At 65.7% G+C, this 22,961-nt stretch overlaps 4 protein-coding genes across 4 annotated transcripts; all 4 read left to right on the forward strand.

Moving 5' to 3' along the window:
* Positions 1–863: 863 nt before the first annotated feature.
* Positions 864–5,075, forward strand: LMXM_06_0830 (putative lipin; the record flags this gene model as incomplete). Its single annotated transcript, XM_003872046.1, has 1 exon — positions 864–5,075. The coding sequence occupies one exon, from the start codon at positions 864–866 to the stop codon at positions 5,073–5,075; it is 4,212 nt and encodes a 1,403-aa protein (XP_003872095.1).
* A 1,449-nt stretch (positions 5,076–6,524) lies between these two features.
* LMXM_06_0840 (conserved hypothetical protein) lies at positions 6,525–7,262 on the forward strand (the record flags this gene model as incomplete). The annotated part of the gene is made up of 1 exon (XM_003872047.1): positions 6,525–7,262. The coding sequence occupies one exon, from the start codon at positions 6,525–6,527 to the stop codon at positions 7,260–7,262; it is 738 nt and encodes a 245-aa protein (XP_003872096.1).
* A 1,193-nt stretch (positions 7,263–8,455) lies between these two features.
* On the forward strand, positions 8,456–19,033 carry LMXM_06_0850 (conserved hypothetical protein; the record flags this gene model as incomplete). Its single annotated transcript, XM_003872048.1, has 1 exon — positions 8,456–19,033. One exon carries the CDS (start codon positions 8,456–8,458, stop codon positions 19,031–19,033), a length of 10,578 nt encoding a protein of 3,525 aa, XP_003872097.1.
* Positions 19,034–20,152: 1,119 nt separating this feature from the next.
* LMXM_06_0860 (dihydrofolate reductase-thymidylate synthase) lies at positions 20,153–21,715 on the forward strand (the record flags this gene model as incomplete). The annotated part of the gene is made up of 1 exon (XM_003872049.1): positions 20,153–21,715. The coding sequence occupies one exon, from the start codon at positions 20,153–20,155 to the stop codon at positions 21,713–21,715; it is 1,563 nt and encodes a 520-aa protein (XP_003872098.1).
* Positions 21,716–22,961: the final 1,246 nt, after the last annotated feature.

The raw sequence follows: 22,961 nt of genomic DNA on the forward strand, positions 1-22,961 counted from the left end.
CGCAGTCGCACGCGCTGCCGTGGACGCAGCACGGCGACGAGATCGGGTGGGCCGACGGATGGCGTCCTCGTTGCTTCGCCTCAGTGGAGGCGCGATGCCTGTCCCACCTCTCAGCGACACGTGTGGTCTTGTACTCTCTGTGGGCACGGGCCCCCGGTGACCGCATGGCCGCCTCCCCTTCTCCCTCGTCATCTGCCCGATCTGTGCCTTGAGAGGACGCCCGACCACGCCCTTTGTGTCTCCGCTCGGTGGGCGGGAAGCGGGAAGGACGACGCGGGTGCGATGGCACACCCACCCACCCACCCACCGCCGAGAAGTCGGATGCCTTGCGATGAATATGCTGGCTCGCTCCGTGACCTCACACTGCAACGCACTCCGTCTCTGCCTCTCCACCGCCGCTCTCTCTCTCTCGTCTCCCTCGCACACTGGCGAAGGAGCGAAGGTACTCCGCATGCATACTGGCCTTGCTACCCACGCACACACGCACACAAGCACCTTCGCAACCGCATACATACACGGACGCGGACAGCGCGCGTGCACAAAGACATACATGGATCGCGCGCACATCTTCCCCGGTACACCGTAGCCGCTTTCCTCGTAACTCTCTCGGACAACGCGTGTGTGCGCCCATCCTGCCTCACCCTGCCGTGTTAGTTGCGTGAGAGTCCCACGTGCGTTGAGCTTCTGTAGTCCCCCTCCCTCTCCTTGCGCGCCACACCCCTCTTCCACCCCCCGAAAACACACACACACACACACCCACACGCACTCCCTCTGGGTGTCTCGGCGCGCGTGCGTCGTGGCTGCTGACCTTCGTTTTTCTCGCTCTTCTCCACCCGCGGCACCTTCGCGCGCCGTCCAAAAGGATGATCTCGACCCTCGGCGGCCTCTTCAACCTCAACCACTTTGACCAGTCAAGCTGCGCCAACGATGTCATCGTGATACGGCACAAGGACGGGTCGCTGCGCAGCACCCCCTTCAACGTGCGCTTCGGGCGGGCGCAGATGTGGAGCTACGTCGGCCGCGTCGTCCAGGTGGAGGTGAACGGTGAGCTGACGGCTGCCGTGATGAAGATCGGCAAGGGTGGCAAGGCCCACTGGCTGCAGCCAACCTACGGCGCCTTCGGCAAGGCCAGCCACGGTGCGGCGACGGCCAAGCAATCCGAGAAAGCCAGTGGTGGCATACCGCCTGCCACCACTGCTGTGGCGGAGGTGTCGGGCGCGGACTGTGCCGAAAAGGGCGCCGTCGAGGAGCTGGACCTCGTGGACTCACTCGTCAGTGCTGTCGAGGATGCCGAGATGTTGGTGCTGAACGCGGCGGAGCTGCAGCACCTCTCTATCCGCCTCGAGTCGCCACCAGAGCTGCTGTCCTTGTCGGAAGGGGATTGTGACGCTTGGGAAACCACCGAAAACGCAGCTGCCCAAGTTTTGCCTCCGTCGGTGGCGCTGCCACCTGGCAAGCAGCACTCCGCCACTGGCGCCCCGCACCCTGCTAACGAAAAGGACGTCAATCCGCTTTCTAGCGATGCGGGTCGCCAGCGGAGGCCCGGCGATCCCCATCCCGACTCCAGTCTACCGCTGCTCCACACGGCCGATGATGGGCATCTCACCATCGAGACGCGCGCTATCCACTCGGCCGGCGACGCGCAAGAGGCGCGACTCGCTCTTCGTGCCATGGTGGCCGCAGAGAAGTCACGAAAACGGCTGTCAAAGATGAGCTTTGGCGACGACCCCTACCTGCTGAAGACTGCGCGGGAGGAAGGCCACCTGGGCGACGACGAGGTTAGCGATGTCGGTGACGACGACGACGATGACGACCTCGGTGGCGACCGTCCCGAACTGCCCGCGGCCGAGATCGTGGTGGACGCTGCCGATGTGTCGCCCTCGTCGCGTGAAGCGGCGGTGGGGACTGCCGATGGCGGCAGTTTCGCACATGCATCGCTCATCGTCAGGCCGGGGGCTGCAGGTGATGGCAGTGACAGGCAAGCTAGCGACCAGCTTGTGGCCCAACCCGCCACGAGGACGGAGGAAGGGGAGTCAGCGGGCCTGGCCCCGGCGCCGTCGTCGCCGCAACCGGCTGTGGAGGCAGCCACCGCAGCGTCATCGGCAACCTCGGTGACGGGGAGCACGGATAGCTACAAGGTGGTGGACGAGGATGCCTACTTTCTCGACCCCATGGACACCGACCCCGACTTCGCCGCCCTCTACGGGGAGGACGAAGTGGCTCTGCTGAACGGCGCGTCCTTCGAAAGCAGTGTCACGAGCGGTGTGTCTCTGCCTGACCTCTCCATGACGCCGTGCACCACCGCTATCGACGCAGCCACCGCGCACCGCAGATCGGCGAGTGCCAGCGAAGGTGAATCGTGCTCTGCAGCGGAGGCCACTCGTGCGAGCCGCATCGGCGGGTCGCTGCTCCTGGAGTCACAGACCGTCGGAGCAGCGACCTCCTCCGTCAAGCAGCCGCTGCTGCTGTCTTTGACGTCGCCATCACACCCGACAGTCGAGAAGCCGGTCAGCAGCAGCCCCAGGGACGCTGACAAGACCGCTGTGTCCCACGCGAGCACCGGCGTGCCCTCTGCCGCTGCGAAGGACGGCACCGCGTCTTCCGGCGTCTGGAACGCCCCCAAGGAGGTCATGGATGCGCAGGGGAGCCTCGTGAAGCTGACGCCCACCGCGGGCGGCGGCGGTGGTGGCCCGTACTTCACCCGCACCCTTATCCCGGTCGAGGCGGATCTGTGGAAGCTGCACCTCAAGGAGGGCTGCAACACTGTCCGCTACCTCGCCCGCAAGGACAAGGGCGACGTTGTGTCCATCTCGTGCAACATATTCCTCTGGAACTGGACGGACCGCCTCGTGGTGAGCGACGTGGACGGCACGATCACGAAGAGCGACTTGCTCGGCCACTTCTATGCGATGCTGGGCAAAGGCGCGGACTGGACGCACCCCGGGATCTGCAACTTGTACTCCAAGATTGAGCGCAACGGGTATCGCATGGTGTACCTGACGGCCCGCAGCTTGTCGCAGATCAACCAAACAAAGTCGTACCTCTTCACGCTGCAGCAGGACGGGGTGCGGCTGCCGATGGGTCCGGTGCTGACGGCACCGCAGCGCTTCTTCACTGCACTCACGCAAGAGGTATCAAAGCAGTCACATGTCTTCAAGATCGCGTGCCTCACGAGTGTGCGCGCCGCCTTTCCGCCCAGCACAAAGCCCTTCTTCGCCGGCTTTGGAAACCGCTACAGCGACGTCATCAGCTACGATGCGGCGGGGATCCCGACGCACAAGATCTTCATCATTGACCCCTCGAGCGTGCTGCACGTGTGCCTGGTGCGGCAGACGTACCGCGACCTCGGCCACCTTGTCGACGTGACGTTCCCGCCCGTTAAGCGGCACCCCGTCGTGCTGCGCGCGCCACGGCATCTTCAGCGAACCCAGGGTGCAGGGGCGAGTATGTCGCCGGCTAAGGATGCCGCGCTCGGTGGGCGCGACCGACACGCCTACACGCGCAGTCTGCTACACCGATCCTCCTCTTCATCTTCTTCCTCGGCCACTTCGCTCTCCTCCGCAGCGTCGTCGTTGTCGGGTTCGCTGGACCTGCGCGAGGAGGCGTGTGGCGGCTCCTCCGACTTTGGCGCGGAGGGCGCCTCCCACCACACGTCCGGGTCTGAGGCCTCCCCCGGTGGCCGCTCGCTCGCGGGCTGCCACGCATCCGCGGCGTTCAGCTTGGTGGACTCGGAGCGTGTCGACGTGATCGCCACGAGCGTGCTGAGGTGCCCCGCTGCCTGCCCGGGAGAGCCGCCGGAACTCGCTAAGGGCGGCAGCCCCACGTCCACCGGACTGCTCCCGGCGGCCGTTGCTAAACTACCTGCCCCTCCAGTTCCAACAGCGGCCTCCTCCGCAGCGTTCTCGGACCGCCCGTCCGAGGTTGAAAAGCGAGTCGCTTCGTCGACAGCCTCTGCCTTGCCTGCGGTGAAGCCCAGCACCAGCGCGCCCAGACCCAAGTACAACTATGGCCGGCGCACAACCTTTGCTGAGCTGAGCGACGACGATGACGTGTTCCAAGAGGAGGAGGTGCCGGCGGACCCCGAGTTTTCGTCCTTCGTGTACTGGCACATGGACCCACGCGACCTCATCACCGTCCCCGCGGCGGCATCGAAGTCCTCTGCCTCTGCGACACGTGCCAACACCAAGGAGACATCCGAGAAGGAGAAGTCGGGCGCGGTGACAAGTGGCACCGATGCGCCCAAGAAGGTCGCCACAACCACCGCGGCTGCCACAGCGTCCACCGAAGAAAGTGACCACGCGAAGTCAGCCGCGGCAGCGGCAGGGGCACCGTCAGCACCTACACAGACGGGAGGCGCCGCCGGTGACACGGCGAGCCTAGGTGCGGCGTCGCCGAGCGGAGTCTCCGCTGCCAGCGATGCAGCAGCGCCGAGGCCCGGCGGCGGTGACGGCAGCCGTCTCTCGCTTTCCTCGCTCACGGCTTTGAACTCCGGCAACAGGTCGCCGATGCAAGGGGCGACGCGCTCGCTCGACAAAGGCCAAGTGAGAGGCTCTTCCACGGGCCCGGCGGTGCCGACGACGGCGGGGCCGACTTCACCCGATACTGTCTCGGAGTTGCATAAGTCACAGCCGCAGACCCCCAGCAGGCCTGGCAACAACCAAGTTGCTGCCGTCAGCCCGTACGACGACTGGGAGGGAGGGGCGGACGCTGCCAGGTCATCACTCCCGCAGCAATCAGCGCCACCGCCGCCGCCGCCGACGACGATGACGCAGCCTACCGCGATCTTGCCGTCCACCAGTGGAGGTGGCGGCACCCGCGGCTTCTTCTCTGCTTTCTCGTTCGGACGCAGTCGCGTCGTCGAGTCACCGTTGTCACCCACCTCGCAGAGGGACGCGCAGTTGCGCGAGGACGCAAGGCAGCGTGCGCTAGCGCACCCCGACGCGCAGTACTACTACGTGGAGCACCAGCAGCAGCAGCAGCAGCAGCAGAAGCCCGCGTCGCAGCTGGAGCCGTTCCCTGGCAACGGTACATCAGGGGCGGCGGAGGGTAGCGCTCCGGCACCGCCGCAGAAGTGAAGCGGCGCTGCAGTGGCGGCGAAGGGGATGATTGGCTTCAAGACCGAGAGTTTGCCGGCGCCACATCAGCACCCTTCATCGACCCGTTGTCGCCCCCTCCCGGCCCTCCCTTCCGCCCGCACCCACCCGCAAACCCTCGCTGCCCGCCTATCAGTGTTTTCAACCCTGTCTGCATCTTCGTGCGTGCGACTTGCATTGGTGTTTTGTGCCCGCGTACTGCACACAGCTCCGCCCCTTCCCTTTCCTGGCACGCGTCCTCTCGCCTTTCGGTCCACACCGCTGTGCGTCTGAGTCGTACATAATGCGTCTCTGTCCTGGGATGCCGCCCTTGGATGAGGGGAGAGGAGGAGGTCGTGGCGGCGCGGCTGTCGCGCGGGAGGGTGTGTGTGGGAGGGGTGTGGAGGGTGGGAATGCACTACGCAGCTTTCCCCTGTAAGAAGAAGGGCCGCATGTACGTGCTCACGCGCCCAAGCCAGTCTCGCGCGCGCTGTGAGCGCGCGAGTGCATGTGTATGTGTGTATGTGTGTGTGTGTGCGTGTGCTCGTGTGAGGGTTCGCGGAATCGGTCGCTCATGTTTATGTCCGTCTTGGTACTGTGCTCGCGAGGCAGAGGAGCGGCATTCCCTGGCTCTCCCCTTTCCTTGCTTCTCTATTCTTCGATTCGCGAGCTCACAGAGGCCCGCTGTCCATGCCCCCCCTCCCCCTCCCCCGCTTCCCACCTCCCGGTCAGCGGTCGGCTTCCGTTCGGTCTGCCGTCGAGAAGGGACGGGCATGCCCAGCAGCGCCTCCCTCTCTCTCTCGCGCGCGCGCACATCTTGTCTTGCTTGCAGCACTCACGTTCATGTGTTAAGGTGGCCCCGCACCGAGGCCCTGCGCTCCCCTTCCCTTTTCCACGTGTGTGTCGCGGCTGCCAGCGATGCACAAGGCCGGCAGACAGAAGTGTATGCACTCCAGAGGGGGCAACATCGTGCCCTGCGTGGGCCACGCAGCGATGAGGACGGCTGCTGTAGAGGCGCATCACGCACGTGCCAGATGACGCGCTACACCTTTGTTGACTCGCGTCCCCTCTTTCGTTATCCGTCTCTCACCCTCTCTCTCACATACACCCACCCACCCACCCACCCACCCACACACACACACACACAATGTGCCCCCCCTCCCCCTCCTGTGGACGACTTGCCTCTCGCCCGCCCGCAACACTCGGCCAGCTAACGAGGCCGCAGTGGCGCATCTCGCCTGTGTGACGTCCCACAGAGACCGTGCGTTTTCGGGTTCTCTGGTCGTTTTTCTTTCCTTGGCCGACTTGGGCTTGTCTCCTCCGCGCGTGCGCGTGTTGGAAACCCCGCTGCCGCACTGCCTGTTCTGGCTTTGTCTTGCCTCTGTGCCCCCATCCCGGCCCTCTCTCTCTCGCGCACACACACACACACACACGCGAGCGCCCTTCCGTGCCATGGATGTGGACAGCGAGGTGGAGCCGCTGCTGCGGGAGATGTCGAAGCGGCTGGCCGTCGTGCGCGCCGATCTCCTGCCAGCACTGCGGCGGCTGGACGAGGACACACTTCTTTCGCACTACTCCGTTGATGAGCAGGCGCGCCTGTACCTCTCTGCTGCCTTCACTTTGACGCTGTCCCTCTACTCGCTGGACAAGATCACGCATCGACAGGTGGCATCCGGGAGCGGCGCTGCACCGCGGCTGACGGGCTTTGAGAGTCGTGGCGGTGCGGCTGCATCCGCTATGGCAGCCTCGACGCCGTTGTCGTCGGCCTCCACAGACGCACAGCTGGCGCTGAAGATCGAGCGCATTACGGAGTACATCAAGAAGTTGCAGGAGCTCGTAGCACTGGAGAGGCAGAGGAGGAGTGCCGCCACCACCGCGGCCCCTGCGGCCGATGCGTCGACCGGCGTTGTTGCTGCCACTACTCCCGGTGCTAAGCGTCCACGTAAGGACGCCTCCGTCGATACTGCCTCTACTGCTGCCACCGCTGCTGAGCAGCCTGCGAAGAGGACGAGGGCCGAGAACGGTGCGAGCGTCGTGACGGCACCGGCGCGCGACGAAGAGGATGCCTTTGGCGATGCGCAGATGTTCAGCGTCGTGTCGCGGGTGGCGGGCGAGACAGGAACGCTGGTGAGCCGCTTGGTGAAGCAGGCCATGCCATCCTCTGAGTTAGCAGTGAGCAAGGCCGAGTAGGGCGCGCACTGTCTGCAGCAGCGGACGCATGTCGACGCCTCGTTGGTCCTCTTCCGAGTCGATACTCGGACAGGCGCCTGTAAGAGGAAAGGGGGTAAGGGGGCATGAACTTCGTCCTTGAGCCACCCTCCTATACCGCTCCCCCCACCCGCGGCTCCTCTGCCGGACCGCCTCCCACACCCTCACTCCGCCTTCCGCTGTCTTGCGCCAAGCAGCACTTCGCTCGTTGGCAGTGGGGCGGGGGCGGGGTGCGCAGCGCACATTAAGCCGTAAAGTCGAGGATACGCCCTCAACGGGCGTATACCACGACGCCACACGTAAGGATGGGAAAGGAAAGGTGCACGCGCCAAGAGAAAACGGATGCAGGACACATCGAACCGGGGGCAACGTTGCTGTGTCTGCCAGCGCGTGCATGTGCGTGCATGTGTGTATGTGTGTGTGTGTGTGCTGCACTCGCTCGGCACCTTTGTTGTCTCTCCCCCCTCCCCAAAGGAAAAAAACGAATAGTCTTTCTCGCTTTCCATCAGCATCCCCCTCCCGCCCGCCCTCTCACCCCTCTCGGTGTCTGCAGCCTGTGGTGGAAGATCTGCGCACACGCGCGTGGGCATCTCTCCCGCGCGCGCGCTCTCTCTCTCTGTGTATGTGTGTGTGTGTGTGTGTGGTGGCGCATGACAGCTCAGCTGTCTTTTCCCTTCTTGGCACCGCATCAGGTTATTCCTGTCTCTGGCCACGCGCGCTTCTCTCCTATGCGGAGCTCATTCCACGGCGACCCCATCCCTCCCCACCCCTCCCTCCCTTCTCCTGGTCTTGGTCCATGCACGTCCGACCCTGCGCTCGCCGAGGTCGGAAGAACGCGTGCTCGAACACCTCCATCGCTGGACGATACACGTACTACGCCACCCACGTGACGCTCACCGCACACACACACACAGAGGGGGAGCAGCGAACCCCCTCCTCACTTCTTAAGCCTCGTGACAGTTGACGTACACGAGGGTGGAAGAGAGGCGGCGTGTGCGTGTCTCCGCCTGTACTTCCGAGGTTGAGCGGCGGCCGCTACGATGCGAAAGAGTGGTATCGACGGCATGGACCCACCCAAGGACTGAAGCACCCGAAGCAAAACCTCAGAGCAACGCAGCACACCCCAGTCAGCGGCTCCCCTTGCTCTCCCCTCTCCACCCGCGTTCTCCCTCGTCATGGCGACGGCGGTATCCATGGCGTCTGCGTCGCCAGAGTCAATGATGTCAGCGCCCGTGACCACGTCCTCCTCCTTGACCCGGCTTCGAGCATGCCTTGCAATCGGGTGCGGTGCAGGGCTGCTTCTCTACGCCGGTGTCGTGCTACGGCGGCGCCTCGCCCGTCCACGGCCACCGCCGCGGGTCACATGTCCGATGGCGGACAACACGATTGCCCTACTGCGGGACCTGCACGACGGCCCGTTCCGCTTTGGGGATCCCACGCCGTTTGCCACTGCGGCGCGGGCAGAGGCAACGCGGCGCATCCGGCGTCAGCAGCGGGAGCGCCGACGACTGCGCCGGTGCATGCGGTCGCAGCTGCGTCGCACGAGGAGCTCTCAGCACTTCCCGTCATGGTGCCCGGCAGCGACCGCGGCGGCCTCCGCGTCTGCCCGCAACGTCCTCGGAGCCGGCGGCCAGCAGGGGCGCCATGTCCCCGGCAGCGAGCCCACGAGCGGCGATGCAGCAACGGTGGCGGCGAAGGAAAGAGAAGGCCGCGCTACGGCAGAGGCGGTGTGCAAGCGAGAGGGCGGCTTGTTGCCCTCTGTCAATTCCATTGCCTCGTTGCGCGCCGTCGCCTCCGACGCTGACGACGACGACCCACGCGACAATGACGGCTACGGTGAGGGCGCGTGCTCCACCTACGGGCCACTAGTGGCGAGGAGCGGCGGCCTCCGCAAGATGACGTCGAGCGAGGTGTCGCTGATCTCATCGATGACGACGACGAGCAGCTCCTACGACTCAGACTACTCGCTCTCGCAGAGTACCAGTGCCAGCACCACCACCAGCGGCAGCAGCTACTACTCCCGCACCAGCACCCCATCACTCATGCAGTCCACGGGGTCGTCTGGAGACTCGCAGGGTGGCGCGTCGTCGCTGCTGGCCATGACGATGGGCTCTGTGACGAGCCCCGACGGCATCCCATGGGTGAAGGCCACCTTTGACAGTGGCAGCGTCACCTGGGGCGGCCTACACGGCTCCCACGACGCACCACAGCAAGCGCAGCAACACAACCAACACCATAACCACCAGCCACCGTCGAATGATCCAGCCGGGAGCTTCAGCAACATCGCTCAGAACATGGTGTCTGGGTCGATGGCTGCCCAAGGGGGTCGTTCTCCGGCGCAACTGCTGTGCTGTGGCGCCTCCTCGCCGGCCGCGAGTATCCATGCATCTGACGGGACGCCGCGGCCGGGAGCGAACATGGCATCCTCGTGGACCTTCGGTGGTGGCGGCGGCGGCGGCGACAGCAGCCGGCCCCCAGAGGTAGCGTACCCAGGGACCTTTGCCTCCGTGCCCGGGCCGGTGCCATCGCTGCTGGCCAGTGGGAGATGGGGCGGCGGGGCGGAGGACGAGGAGCCGTATCGGTGCACAGCGCCTGGCCTCATGTACGGGCCGCCGCTGTTCGCGACAGAGATGGACGTCACGGATGCACTGGCGGAGCTGCGCAGCTCGGTGTGCTGCAGCGGCGACCGGCAAGGCAGCAGCTGTCTCGCCGGCGGTGCCTCCAGCACAATAAACACCGCCCCCACTCCCTTCATGAGCTCTAGCGTCACCGGCAGCGGCAGCGGCATCATGGCGCGCATGAACTCCTCGAACAACGCCATCTCCCTCCATCAACAGCAAGTAGGGATGTCGTTGTCCTCGGTGCACTACCGCCCTCAGCAGCAGCAGCAGCAGAGTACTCACCATCACACCTGGAGCAATCCGCGAAGTCAGGGCTACTTCTCGGGCACGTCCATGAGCACAGCCAGCGCAAGCGTTGCGCTCCCTACGCACACCCGACACACGCTGCACTACCCGGGCGGTGGCAGTGGCAGTAGTAGTAGCCAGCCGCCCAAGCATCAACGTCATCACCGTCGCAGTGGCAGCGGCTACCATCACGTATCGTCTCGCACCAGCGTTCCGCGTAGCACGAACTGGTCGCCTGTGAGCTCGCAGTGGCTACCTGAGGCGCTATCGACGGTGCAGCCGGTCTACGGTTACGACAGCGCGCCTCGCGGTTGGGGCAGCGGCGGCAGCGAAGGTGCCACAGGCGAGAGCACGGCCAGCGCCGGGAACGGCTCCTTCAACCACGCCCCCACGGAAACCCCCATTTCGCAAGCATCGTCGGGCTTGCGTCGCTCCCTGGTGGCTGGTAGCCGCGTGCACTACTCATCAGGACACGGTAACATCAGCAGCAATGCCCACCGCTCCTTCCGCTCCGCGAAGTCCGCGCTGCGCCACCTCTGCCAGTACGGATGGCACTGCGGTAGCGGGCGGCTGCGCCGGTGCTGGCGCCGCTGCCGGCGACTGGTGCGTCGTCGCGTCATTGTCAGCTGCGCCATAGTCCAGCTGGGGGCGATGCGCATATTGTGTGCGATGCGGCGCGGCTCGAGCGCCCTCGGCGGAGCCTGCGCGAGGGGGTGGCGTTGGGTCATCTGTCAGTGGCGAGAGAGCGCCTCCGCTGCGTCTGGCAAGGTCCTTGCGTGTCTGCGTCGGGCACGATGGTCATTGTTGAGGACTGGCGCGATGGCAGCCGACGAGAGAAGTTGCACCGCGGCTGCTCCTGTGCCATCGAGTGAAGCAGCCAAGAGACATCCAGGGCACACCTCCACGGGTGCCGACACTGCGGCGGAAGCGGAGGCGGTGGAGGCCAAGCGTGGCGGTCTTTTGATGACGGACACGGCCGACGAGGCTATTAACAAGATCGTTCAGCTGCTGGAGCCGACACCTGGGCGTGTGCCAACGGTCGTGGTCATTCGTGCTCCGCTCGGCTACGACGTGTCGACTGATGCGGCGAGTCTCTGGAAGGCGCTTCACCTCGACAGCAGCTCATTCGAAGAGGGCCTGATCGACATCATTGTCATGGAGGAGCTAAAGACGGGACCATTGCCACCAGCGCAGGCCAGGGCAGCAGCTGCGGCGACGGGGACCTCATCACAGGTGGTCAGCTTCCCTGCGAACCCGGCGGCGCCGCAGATGATGCCCTGCACCGGCACCTCCGACAGTGAGAGGACCGCAACGACTGCAGCACCAGTGGAACCGCCGACGCCACCGCTACAGCAGAGGCGGCCACCGCTGGAGCCGTCTAAAGCCGCCGCCGCCGCTGCTGCTGCTGCTGCCACGACGGCGGCGGCAAAAGCACAAGCCCAGCTGCGCATCTCCTTCGAGATCTACCCAGCACACCTGTTTTACTCGTTGATCTTCCGCGCAGCGGTGCTGCAGGAGAAGGACTGGGCGCTGCGACGCGCGGCTGCGGAGCTCTTTGGCGGTTCCGCTGAGATCGAAGGCAACGGCAAGGGTCTCGGCGTCAGCTCAGGGGCTAATGCCAGCGCCGGCGGCGGTGCCAGTGCCACGCCGGCGTCGCCCCTGTCACTCGCACGCGCGCTGTCCTTCACCTTCAACGTCCAGGTGCCGGCGGGGGAGCGCGGGAGCAACCCCTGCGCGACGGACCCCTTTAGCCACCACCCACACCACGGCACGGCCGCCGGGTTGGAGAACTACTGCCTCTCACCACTGTCGCCGGGACATTTTTGCCGAATGCCGGTCTCCCCGAAGCCGACGACGACGCCGTCGCCGCACGCGGGCCTCAGTGGCGGTGGGGCTGCAGCGGCCGGCGTCGGCGCTGCCAATCCGTCCCCCGGGACGGCGGGCGGCACTGCCGCGTCGCCTGCGACCTTGCCAGCGTCTGCGTTCTCCTCCGTGGCGGTGACGGCATCGCCCCAGGTTGTGGTGCGCCTCTCTGAGAGCTACAGCTTCCCAGCCCAGCCGCCGCAGATGGTGGTGTCGCCGCCGCTGGGGACGCAGTCCGGGATCATGGCGCCGCTCGGTGCGCTGCCGTCCGCCGCCGCCGCCGCCGGTCGCGTCGTCTCCGACAGCGAGTTTCTCTTTTACATCCACGTGCTGCGCACGGCGGTTGGCGACGGCGTCAACACCACAGCGCTGCCGTCGAGCAGGGCCTCGGAGGCGGACGACGACGACGACGACGGTGGCGGCGGCGGCGGCGCAGATGCTGATCGTGCGGGCGCGAGGGCAGCAGGCGTGCGGCGGGACGGCGCCAATCCCGGGAAGCGGAGTCCGCGGACGCCGAGTGACATGAGCGACCTGGCCACGGCCCGCCGCGACGGGCCGGAGGCTGTGGGGGACAAGGACGGTGATAGCGAGGCCCTCGCCTTGCTGGATCTGCGGCAGCGCGAGATCGAGCCACAGGTGCTGCTGCGCTATCGTTTTCGTGTGTTCCGGCAGGGCTGTCGCTCGCGCAAGGCCCTCGACGCCGTCGTGCTGTACACGCAGGACCAAGTGGAGCCCTGGCACGAGGAGGCCAAAGCCATGCTGCAGGCTCTGCCGGCCACGGAGAGCTGCCAGGCCCTCTCCTCCCTCTCCACGATGTCGCTGCGGGTGAACGGGAGCAGCCCCGCACTGCGGTCGTCCGACAGCGTGGGGCGGATGACGTCGCTGAGTGGGGGTGGCGAGGCGACGACAGGCGTTGCTTCAGGCCGCCTGCAGCGTCGTTCCTGTTCACGTCCGGCGGGACTGCCGCTGCTTTCTCTCGGCACCGCTGCGCTGGCGAGCACGCCGGAGCTCGACCGGGTGGACTGCCGCACCACCGCGGCGAACAGTGGCCGGCTGCAGCTGCCAGCGTGGGCGATGGAGGTGCTCATCCGACGCGAGAGCATGCGAGAGACGCTTGTGCGCGACCTGAAGGAAAAAGCCTTCCGCGTGTGTGCCGTTCCGCTTCCGGACATGCGAGTACACCGCGTTTTGCCACCAACGGTGCCGCGCTACGTCACGGCCCACGCGCGCGGCTTCCCTCTCAGCCGCACCTTTGCCGAGGAGGTCCTTTCGCAGCAGCGCGCGCTGCAGTTCATTCTGCTGCAGAGGGAGCAGGAGAACCAACGCGCCATCGCAGCGCGCATCCGCCACGAGCAGCGCCGGCAGGATCGCCAGGAACGGAAGCGACGAGAGCGCCGCGCTCGCGAGGAGGCGTGTCGACGGGCGCAACAAGAGCGGCAGCAGCGCAAGGAGCAGCAGCAGAAACGGGGCCTGAACACCCGGAGGCGCGAGCCAGGCGACGGCGACAGTTTCAAGGAGCGTCTGACGGGGACCCTGAACCCGGCGACCGTCGTGTCGCGTGTCGTGTCCATGGTGAAGCGGGCCAGCGTGGGGAGCTCTGGCCGCGACTTCGGCCACCTGTTCGTGCGCATGCCACCTCAGGGTAGCGACAGCGTGCGCGAGACGCGCACAAGCCCGGACGCGGCTTATCGGCAAGAGTCTCAAGCGCCAGCGCCGCTTGGTGAGCCAGACGTGCCGAAGGCTTCGCCACCGCCGCCGTACCGACACGGCTACCCGGATTCCAGCGGCAGCTTCTACGGCGTCCCCTCGCCAGCTCAGCGGCAGAGCGCCGCACCGGAGGGCAACGCGCGAGTTGGCGTCGTCCTCCCCCCAGATGAAAGTGATCGTGTTGGCTACGGTGAGGCGGAGGGCAAGGGCACCATCAGTGCTGCCGCACCCACCGTCGGCAACGTCAGGCAACACCAGCGTTCGACCGAGGAGCCGAGCAGCTCCTCGCAGGTGTATGCGGTGCAGCGGCCGTGCGGACTCCAGGGTATGCGCGCCCCCCTTACCGTTGCTGTCGCCGCGACGTCGGTGCAGATCTCGCCGACGCGGACGGGGGTGGACATCCGCTTGCTCCGTGGCAGCTCCGGCAGCGTCTCCGTCGAAGTCTCCACTGATGTTTCGCTGACGGCGAACGCGACCGGTGTGAGTGCCCCGTACTACGCCGCGGACGCGGCACCGCGCTCGCTCGAGCGCGGTGCGGGCGGCGACACAGGCGGCAGTGGTCGAGGACGCGCGCTTGGTTCAGCTGGAGCGCCAAGTTCTTCGCCAACATCACCGACGCCGTACACTGCCACGACACCGGTCATTCTACTGGCGCTGCCACAGGGCTTATCGGGGTCGCCTCCGCCGCAACCGCACTCCCCAGCCTCGGCGAACAGCGGCCTGAACAGTCCACCGCCGCAGTCGCAAACCTGTCAAGGCGACCACAGTAGCGGCGGAGGCGGCAGCGGCGCTCCCAAGTCACTTTCTCTCGCGCCTGCAAGCTCCACCCGCAACCCCCACTGGACTGCTGTGCACACGGCAACCAACGCAAACACTTGCGTAACGCCGCCGCCACCCCCCTCGACCGCCCCCGCTGCCGGTAGCCCCGCAGTGCAGGTCAGCAGTAGCGGTCACAACGGTGGCTGCGCCGCCAACGCCGTTGGCCACGGCCACGTTCAGAAGACGCTTGCCTCCGTCAGCAGCGCTCTGCAGAACCACTTCGGTTCGTGGCTGGCGACAACCGCGACGACCTCGTCATCGGCGAGTGGGGCCAGCAACACTATGCCAAACTTTAGCGGCACGGGCGCCACCGGCTTCCACTCTGGCACCATCTCAATGTCGGAGCGCGGCTTTCGGTTGATGCCACTGCCGCCGCCTCCGTCACCACTGCCCGCGCTCGGCTCATCCTCTCTTCCCGCGCTTGATGTGGGCACCACTCCGTCCTCGTGCATGCTCTCTGTGTCAGACACATCGACCGTCACGCTTGCGACCACCCGCGATGTGAGCCTCGACGTCTCGGCGGGCGACCATCGTCACCACCAGGACACGACTGTACCGTCGCTGCCGCCGCAAGAGCCATCGAGCAGCAGTCAGCCGCATCGCTCGCTGCAGAACCCGGCGTCACCTGTCTCCGCCACTTCGCCGCTTAGCGCGGAAGGTGCGACGCACCTCACCGTGAGCGGAGGTGCTGCGCAGAATTATATGAGCAGCCACCCCAGCCACTCCCTCCAGCTGCCCGACGATGGTGGAGTGCCGGCCGCCTCGCTGACGCCCATGCCGCTTGCAGTTCCCAACAACAGTATGTACGGCACCTTTGACGCGTATTACGGCCACAGCGTCGCGACACCGCAGGCAGTGCTGCTGCGCCAGCAGGCCCAGGCGGAGGCGGCGGCGGCCTCCGTTGCGTCCTCATCGGCTACGCGAGCGCTGACCTCACCCCGGCACCAAGAAACCGCCAACACCGCGGCGCCGCTGTCAGCAATCGTGACATTGGCGGCGGAGAGAGACACTCGCAAGGGTGAGTTGCACAATGGTGGGTCCGCCGGTGATCGCGACGTCAGAGGCCCCGCCGGTATGCTCAGCAGCGCCACGTCGACACCAGCTGCAGGGGCTGCCGCTGCTGCTGCTGCTGCTGCTGCTGGAGGCAATGTGCAGCAGTTGCCGCCGCCGCCACATCTGCAGGCCCCACGCAGCGGGCCGGGGCGAACCAGCTCTGGGCTGCTGCCGTACACGTACTCGGCCGATTCCGTGAGCAGCATGTATGGCACAACGCACTATCCTCTCTACCAGTACCCGGACGACCCTAACAGCGCAGCGGCAGCGGCGTACCCGGGAGTGTCGCCGTTCACGTCATCAGTGCCGGGGGGGGCAGTGATGGGTGGTGGTGGCAGCGGGGCCACAACGGCCGCGCCGGCTGGGTTCACCCACACCGGTGCTTCGGGGACTTACACGTACAAATCTTCGGGTTGTAGCAGCAGCCACGTTTTCGGGGCAAGCGCCACCGGCGTCACGCAGGTCTACACGTCTCCTGGCAACTCAGCCGCGTTCTTCGGTGTCGGCGGGGCGGTTCGCCCGGAGAACTGGGGCTCTTGCCTGCAATCGCCGCGCGTGCCGGACTCGCCGATGGACTTGAACGCCAGCGCCACCGTCCCTCTGTCGCTGCCGCTTGCTCAGGATACGCACATGAACCGGCTGAAGCAGTACAACAAGCTGCTATCTGACCTCCTCGGCGTCGCAGGCGGCCCGATGCGCAGCGGCATCTCCTACTATTACACCTACGGCGATGCCACGGCGCTGCTGTACAACGCGTCCATCCGGGCACCCTGTGACGAGAACATTCTCGAGCTGCTAGACCGTCAACAATGGGAGAAGCAGCACGAGCTTCGGCAGCTGTCGCGCACCGACGTCGGTGGCGGCGTTTTCTCCGACTCTGGAGGCGCATCAGACGGCAGCACGTCGGGTGGCGATAAAATAGCGGTGTACACTAGCAGCGGGTCCTACTCCATGCCCAGCTCAGGAACAGACAACACTGGCGCCTGGCGTGTTCCAGCCACCTTAGCCGGCATTGGCGTGTCCCCTCCAGCACCGCCGCCTGCGCCTCAACAGCAGGCCACGCTCCACGGCAGCGGCAGCGCAGCTGGAGGAGACGCGAATGCCGCTGGTCAAGGGGCGCGCAACGCCCGAGAGGACTCCTCCGCAGCCCGCGCCGCCGCTGCAGCTGCAAGCGAAGATGAGGGCTGCTCCTATCTTGAGTACGGCGCTCTCGGCGGGCTGCCGGACACGATGGACGCTCTGGAGTCCGAGCAGATCGAGGCGCAGCGGGCACGCAACACACGCTTTTACTCCATCTTTGAGCACCTCCATCGCGCCTACCACGACACTGTGCTGGAGGCGATCGGCAGCGGGAGGACCCGGTCTGTCGACGTTAGCCCCGTCACGGCCGCGGCCGAGACCGGCTCCCTCTACGCGGGGCTCACCGGAGGGGTTGGCACAGAGTACATCTTCCCTTCCTCCGCGTCTGCCGCAGGCGCGTCTGCTGCTGAGCGGCAGACGGCGCCTCCGCACTGCGTCGGCCACGCCACCGCGCCAGGATCGGTTACCCCTCCACCTGGCCTGCTGTGCGTCGGGACGGGTGCGGCAGAGACAGTAGACCTGTCGCGCTGGCGACGACGGCTATGGGGTCGCGTGTGTGCGCTTGTGGCGTGGGTGGGCTCCCTCGTCGGCCTCGCGCGCAGGCCGCACGGTGACTCGGCCGCTGTGGGAGCACACGCTGCGGGTGGCGCCACCGATAGTGGTGTGGCAATCCGTTGGCGCGCGCCGCAGCTCGCCCCAGACGGCGCAAAGTGTGGCTTCGATCCAGCCAAGCTCGCCGAGTACTTCCCGGGCGAACGCATCGTGACGTTCGGCGACGAGTGGTGCATCGCCTCTCGGCTGGACATGCACAACGGGCACTTTGGCCTCTCGCCTCTGCAGGTGTGGATGGCCACACGCTACTCGCGCCGCTTCGCAGGCGAGGTGTACCTGATGGACGTGATCGCGGCCGGCGGCGACCCGTACTACCCAGCTGTCCGTGTCTTGGATGAGATTGTTGCGCATGCCGTGCTCTACTACCACAACCACAGTCTGCGGGACTTTGTGGAGGATTTAGAGGCGGAGCTGGGGCTCGTATACGTGCCGCAGACGCTCTGGGGGAGGCGCGCGCTGGGGCTGCCAGATGACGATGCCGAGGTGCAAGAGCTGGAAGGACTGCTGTACACTGCCACCCGACGTCGGCAAGACCGCCGCCGCCGGCAACGCGCTCAGGAAAAGCATCGGCAGCGCAGCCGCTGTGGCGACAGTGCAGGGGGCGGCCTCAAGAACGGCCGCGCTGCGACGTCCAGAGTTCCACTGCCTACCACGGCGGGTGCCTCACGCTCGGCTGCCGCTGCCGGGCTCCGCCACGCGGATGGGGCACCGGCACCGGCGCCGCCGTTTCCTTCCCTTGCGGCGGACGCGGCGCGTGAGGGTGAGACGCAGGGAGGTCCGACGACGGGCAGCCGCCGCTCTTTTAGCCCCCAAGCACCGACGATCAGCGGCGCAGCTACTCAGGGCAGCGTCGGCGGCGCCAGCGATGCCTCCCCGCTACTGCTGAGCCCGGTGAGCGACGGCGGCGACCTACCGTCTGCCGAGGCAACCGCGGCAACAGTGCCAGCGAACCGCTCCCCACCGCTCCGGCACCATCGCCGTCCTCGGCGCCACGATAATGAGCGCCTTGAGGATGAAGAGATGGCCGAGTACACCTGGGTTCAACTGCAGGCCAAGGACCAGGAAGAGGACGAGGAGGTCTTCTACGGCGCAACGGCCGCTGCCGCCGCGGGACTTGGCGGTGGCGACATCAACATCGCGCCCCACGTGTATGACGCGGTGATGGAGCGCGAGGTGTATGACGAGCGCATGCTGCTGCGCGAGCTGGACCACTTGAAGGAGTTTCTCGTTGATAACCGCAACGTCCTGTCGTCGGCGATGCTCACCACGGCTGGCTCAAACTCCCTCGAGGCCGTCTTCGGCGTTCCAGCGACGGTGTTCCCGTTTCTGCTGTGCGCGCGCGAGAGCGTGCCCTTCGTAGCCTCCATCTTCGAGTCCCTCTCTTACCACTACGGTCCTCTCACCTACGACAACTTCTCCAAGTACACCTACGATGTCTACCACCGTGACCGGCCGGACGTGCTGCGCCACACGCCGCGCATGTTCCGCATGGTCAACAAGAGCCGCCGCGGCTGCATCACTTACGAGGAGCTGTGCCGATGGATGGCGCGGAAGCTGAGCTGCGGCAATAATGTTCAGCCAAACGGGCACCTGCTGGCGACGAGTATGTCGCTGCGGCTGCCGCTCGCCCTGGTGTCCGAGTCTCGCGACGAGTGGGACGCGTACCGTTGTGTACTCAAGTCGCTCTCCGACGGCGATGACGCGGAGTACTGAGGGCTATCGGTGACGACGACGTGCGCTACACATATCGTTGGGTTGAGGTGTGTGTGTGTATGGCGGTCGTGGCGATTTGGGACAGTGGGGCGATGACCGCACGGTCGGGGTCTGTTTCTCTGACGTTGTTAGCGTGTGCGCCCCTGCACGTCTTCGGTATGCGGGGGAGGGCGGGAGGGAGCCCCCTTCGGTCGACGGCGTGATTGAGAGTGTTGTTGACAAGGAGGATGCGGGTGTGGGACGATGCGCCAGCGCGTGCTTAGGTATTTTTCGTTTTCCATCGTGATTCTGAACTAAGTAGGAGCACGCCACAACAACAGCAAACAGATAGCATGTATGTCGGTGCACGGGTCGGCACTCTCGGTCTCTGTCCGGCACCCATGATGCTCGCCGGCTGCGTCGCGCGCGACGCTTCTGCGTAAGTGCTCATGTGGTGCATGTTGCGAGCTGTGCCGGTCTTTCCTCTGCCTACTCGTCCCACCCTCAGACAGGCCCAGAGAAATGGAAGACGAAGACGAAGATGCAGCGTCAGGCGCATCGACAGCGCGCGCGTTTGCGGTGTGCTGTGCGTCGATGACCGAGCGGCCAAGCGTCCAGTCCCCATGCGAGGAGGGCCGCATCGCTGGTCCTGCGCGCGTGCGTGCACGCATCAATGGACGCCCGACTCTTTCCCAGGTGGGATACCCCCTCCCCTTCCCCCCAGCTGCAGACGACCTCCCGCCCACCCTCTTGCGGCTTGCACCCAGGCCTGTCAGTCTCTCTACCGCCTCGTGACTTTTTTGAGGCGCCCCACCCCTGCATCCTCCTCTCGCATCCACACACACACACGTGCGCACACACACGTGCACGCACGCGCGTGCTTGAGGCGTACGTGAAGAGCTCAAAGACCTCTCTCGTCCTCCCTCCTCACACCATATCACTGACATCCATAGAGACCTGTGCAGCCGAGACGCGTTCTGGTCGTGCGCATCATCGGCACAGCACTGGCGAACGAAACATACACACACACACACACAAGGTACGCGGCTTCCCTCAACCTGTTATACATAGCCGAAGAGCAGCCCTCCTCCATCATCCTCCATCATCGCTCATCATCCTCCCGGTCCGCACACCACGACGATGTCCAGGGCGGCTGCGAAGTTCAAGATTCCGATGCCGGTGACGAAGGCGGACTTCGCCTTCCCCTCCCTGCGCGCCTTCTCCATCGTCGTGGCCCTCGATAAGCAGCACGGCATCGGCGACGGCGAGTCGATCCCGTGGCGGGTGCCGGAGGACATGGCGTTCTTCAAGGACCAGACGACGCTGCTGCGCAACAAGAAGCCGCCGACGGACAAGAAGCGCAACGCCGTCGTGATGGGGCGCAAGACGTGGGAGAGCGTTCCGGTAAAGTTCCGGCCACTCAAGGGCCGGCTGAACGTTGTGTTGTCCTCGAAGGCCACCGTCGAGGAGCTTCTGGCGCCACTGCCGGAGGAAAAGCGCGCGGCGGCGGCGCAGGACATTGTGGTGGTGAACGGCGGTCTGGCCGCGGCGCTCCGCCTCCTCGCACGTCCGCCGTACTGCAGCTCCATCGAGACGGCGTACTGCGTCGGCGGTGCGCAGGTGTATGCGGACGCCATGCTGTCGCCATGCGTCGAGAAGCTGCAGGAGGTGTACCTGACCCGCATCCACACGACGGCGCCTGCGTGCACGCGCTTCTTCCCGTTTCCTCCCGAGAACGCCGCCACGGCGTGGGACCTGGCGTCGTCTCAGGGACGCCGCAAGAGCGCGGTGGACGGCCTCGAGTTCGAGATTTGCAAGTACGTGCCGCGCAACCACGAGGAGCGGCAGTACCTTGAGCTGATTGACCGCATCATGAAGACGGGGATCGCGAAGGAGGACCGCACCGGGGTGGGCACCTTGAGCCTCTTCGGCGCACAGATGCGGTTCTCCCTACGCGACAACCGCCTGCCACTGCTGACGACGAAGCGCGTCTTCTGGCGAGGCGTGTGCGAGGAGTTGCTGTGGTTCCTGCGCGGGGAGACAAACGCGCAGCTGCTCGCGGACAAGGACATACACATCTGGGACGGCAACGGCTCGCGCGAGTTTCTCGACAGCCGCGGCTTGACAGAGAATACGGAGATGGACCTCGGCCCTGTCTACGGCTTCCAGTGGCGCCACTTCGGGGCAGAATACCGGGGGCTCGAAGCGAACTACGACGGCGAGGGGGTGGACCAGATCAAGTTCATCGTGGAGACGATCAAGGCGAACCCGAACGACCGCCGTCTTCTGTTCACTGCGTGGAACCCGTGCGCGCTGCACAAGATGGCACTGCCGCCGTGCCACTTGCTCGCTCAATTCTACGTGAACACGGAGAAGAGCGAGCTATCCTGCATGCTGTACCAACGTTCGTGCGACATGGGCCTCGGCGTCCCCTTCAACATCGCCTCCTACGCGCTGCTCACCATCCTCATTGCCAAGGCGACGGGTCTGCGGCCTGGTGAGCTTGTGCACACCCTCGGCGACGCCCACGTCTACCGCAGTCACATCGGTGCCCTCAAGGCGCAGCTCGAGCGAGTCCCGCACGCGTTCCCGACCCTCGTGTTCAAGGAGGAGCGGCAGTTCCTCGAGGACTACGAGTTGATGGACATGGAGGTGATCGACTACGTGCCGCACCCGGCGATCAAGATGGATATGGCCGTATAGAGAGAGATCGAGGGGAGGGGGACGCCATGTGCGTCGTATGCATGCAGCCACCGCCATGATGCTGCCACTCACCTGGCCCCCGCCTCCTCGTCGTACGACGACCGTCCCTTGCGCAAACTCATTGGGTAACCGTGAGTGGCGCGGAGGGGTGCGCGCCTGCGTTCTCACGCACGTGGCTGCAGCTGACCTCCCGCCCACACCCGCGCGCGTTCAAGCTGCGTGTCGTCGTGCTCTTCCCGTTAACGTCGTGCTTGTTCGGGGCTGCTCTCCGCTGTGTGCTTGGCCCCTCCCTCCCTCGATCTCCTCGTACGGGTCTCCGACGCCGCCGCCGCCGCAGACGCGGTGCGTGCGAGCGTGTCTCGCGTGATGTGCCGGTGTTTGTACACACGGCGCACGGAGAGAGCGAGCGAGAGGGCGAGGGGAAGGATGGCCGGTGCCTCGCGTGGGCGAGTGTGCACGAGTTTGTCGCGTCGCTGCGCCGCTTGGATGTCGCGCAGCGCAAGACCACGTGCGCCTGAAGCGTGGAGGGAGGTAGATGAGCGTGCTGCATGTGGCCTCAAGGTCGGAAAGTGAAGGGAGGCCGACGCGAGCGCATCGACAGGACGGAATAGACACTAACCCCCCGAAAACTGAATGAATGGACATCGTAACGCGCTTCTCTCCCCTCTTCCCCTGTCCCTGTCTCCTCGACGTGTGCTGCTCTCGTGAGCACCAGATGGGGCGAGGCGTTAAAGGGGAGGGAGGGGAGCAGGGCTGCACACACACACACACACACAGACAAAGCAAGCTTGAGGCAGACATGTAAGCACGATTCACGTGCAGGATGCGTAGCTGCGTGACGTGTGTGTGGGAGGGGTGAAGGGGAGGGGGGGGGCGCGGGGTGGCCGTGTACGCATGCGCAATGGGTTACCGCAGCGATGCGCAATGGACCCTCCCCCCGCTCTCCCTTCCGGTACCTTCCGCCTCTGTCTCTCTCTCTCCCTGTACGCGTGCACATCATCAACCATCCTCTCGTCGGTGCTCACTCCTCACCCCCTCCCCCTCACTGGGAGGCTCCCCGAACGCTCATACAAGCCGTGAAAACCGCCCGCGGTGTGTTGGACCGTCACCGTGTCCTCCCCCTCCCTTCGTTTTCCGAGTCTTCGCGTGCCGCGCGCACATCTTAGTCGGTCTTCGCCACTCATCAGCATCACCACGTCGTCGTCTCTACGACCCCTTCGCGCGATTGCCCGCCTTGACAGGGCTC

This window comes from Leishmania mexicana, chromosome 6 (assembly GCF_000234665.1).
Source record: "Leishmania mexicana MHOM/GT/2001/U1103 complete genome, chromosome 6".
Lineage (NCBI taxonomy): Eukaryota > Euglenozoa > Kinetoplastea > Trypanosomatida > Trypanosomatidae > Leishmania > Leishmania mexicana.